General features: G+C 33.8%; 1 protein-coding gene across 1 annotated transcript in view; it reads right to left on the bottom strand.

Moving 5' to 3' along the window:
* Nucleotides 1-1,724: 1,724 nt before the first annotated feature.
* The window catches only part of CLRN2 (clarin 2), a 6,471-nt gene continuing 5,802 nt past the window's right edge, over nt 1,725-2,393 (bottom strand). The window contains exon 3 of the mRNA XM_027891249.1: nt 1,725-2,008. Coding sequence (XP_027747050.1) covers nt 1,743-2,008 — 266 coding nt within the window. The 3' untranslated portion in view covers nt 1,725-1,742. The remainder of the gene's footprint in view (nt 2,009-2,393) is intronic.

Genomic DNA, 2,393 nt, shown 5'->3' with positions numbered 1-2,393 from the left:
GGAATTTAAGGGCATTGAGAAGTTCATTATCAGTATGAAAAATGTGTTGTAATACAAGCACTTCTGAACAGATCACTTGAGGATATAAAGATCTGCTTCCTTTTCACTTCCTAAAGAGAAGTATATTTAGTAAAGGTTAAGTTACACGTCAGAATATAATTCTTTCTGTAAAACAATTACTTCTAAATTATATATGTGCATAGAACAATTACAAATTACAAGTATTACATCTTCTACTTGCATAATTACTCTGCACTTTTAAGTTTCTCTGTTTCAGAGCTACTCAGAATTTTCTGGGAGAGGAAGGTAGTGGTACCACAGAGGCCAGTGTGGCAACACTGTGATGTTTTCTGGCAATACCGTGTTGTTGCCATCTAAGGCACCTTCATAAACTGGTTTTGTTTACTGCCTATCCATGTACTGGGTATTGTAAACCATCTTCCTGGAGGTGTGGCCCAGGGTACAGACAGATTGAAAGCACCAGTAAAATTAGAACAGTGAAGTAAGTGGTTGGTATAAATAAGAAATCACTTTTTCTGCGTTATTGAGTCTCCTTTATGCTAAAATTGTAACAGTGCCCTAGACTTATCATAACTTTCCATCTATTTCTTAAATTTTTATGTGACTTCAAAAAAAATAAATTAGTGCTCCTAAAAAAGCTCATGACTAATGCAGTCTTGAAGAAGACAGGTTATTAGGGCCTATTGCAGAGGCACTCTCACAAATTTCTGCTTCACTCATAATCCTGCTAACCTTGAAGAGTCAAAACCAAAGATGTTACAGGCCACTGTAACCATGCTTAATGGCAAGTTCTTTCCTCAAAAATATTCATTCCTCAGGACCCATGAACTGGTCAGATCCCTGCCAAAATTATGATACTTCCTAAGAAATAACTTTTAACAATTTTTATTGTTAAATCCATTTAACAATTTTTATTCATTTTAATATTGTTTCATCATACATCACTTTTACCTGATTTCAGACAAAAAATTGTCTAAGAATTGACAAGGTTCTGAAGATAATTAATCTGTCAGATTATTATTTTCTATGTTATCTAAAAGCACGATTACTTATAACCTGTTTACTTTGCTTCCAGAAGCTGCAATGAAACCTTTATCTAGCAGCTGATAATTTTTTTTTCATAGAGTAATAACATCCCATAAACTTTACATTTCTCAATTCTTTGCCTTGTGGGGTTGGATAATTTCTGTTTTAAAAACATTTCACACATACTTTGCCTGTGCTGCCCCTTAGCTTTCATCTCACAGATGATGAAGTTTTCTTTTTCAGTACTGTATAGCATCATCAAATATATTTTGTATGTCCTTTTCAGCATTTTCTAAATAATTCTGTGAAAGGAATTGGTGAATGTCCATTCTTTCTGTTTTGAAACAACCTCTCAGAGACTTGTGATAGACAAATTTTCTTCTAAACAAAGAAGAGACTTGGTTTTGATGAAATCATATTTCACCTTAGTTTTCTAAAGGTTGAAAAGTGTGAATTTTCTAAAAAATGAGAAACAACATATATTTACTGCAGATAGCAGTCAGTTTTAAGAATAACAATATTTATAACATTTGTGTTTTTCTTTCTTCACAATTAATTTCACAATTAATTGCTGGTATTGTAAACTGACATCTTTACTAAGTTGATTCCTAAATCATCCATCCAAATCGAAGGTTGAAGAGCCAAGAAGCTGTTTCTAACAGTTCTCTTAACCAAAATAGTTTTGTGTAGATTTATTAGTACATGATATCTTCTGCTGTAACGTTCACTTCTTCTGTTTTAGGCTTAATTTTAGGAAAATTAATCCCACTAATAGCTATTAGCAGCAAATTCACTGCGTGTGCTGTCGCACTGGCCACACAAATCCAAAAACAGTCTTCAAAGCGTTCTTCTAAGACAACAAATTGAAAAACATTTTCCCGAAAATTGGCAATTCTTTCTGTGAGGTGATGAAGTTTCACAGCAGCCATAAAGCTGGTGACTGCAAGTACTACAAATCCACCTGCAATAAAATGAAATAAGTATTTACCCTTGTTATCAAATCAAAACAAGACAGACATTTTGGTTGTGCTTCAAAAGACTTACTGAATACAACAGTGAGCAATATACAGAGTAGGGACAGACATAGGCATGGCTTAAACACCTTACTGTACGGGCAAATGTGATACTAATGTTTGTAATAAAGTCCTTTTATCAGCGACATAGAACCTAAAGGCTGGCATTCATAGCTCCTGTCAAGTGTTTACTAGACACAGTAAGCCAAGATGCCACCTGGCAGTTCTGTTTAGATGGATGAAAACTCACTGTTAACTTCATTTTTTTACAAGTATTTGAGTCAAAGAGATATTAAATAAGGCAAGAGAAAGAACTTTTACCATTTTGTATGA

The sequence above is a fragment of the Empidonax traillii genome, unplaced genomic scaffold (assembly GCF_003031625.1).
Source record: "Empidonax traillii isolate 1590-97213 ecotype Southwest subspecies unplaced genomic scaffold, ASM303162v1 scaffold312:size2399984, whole genome shotgun sequence".
Taxonomy (NCBI): domain Eukaryota; kingdom Metazoa; phylum Chordata; class Aves; order Passeriformes; family Tyrannidae; genus Empidonax; species Empidonax traillii.
This window is presented reverse-complemented; position numbering and strand designations above follow the sequence as displayed.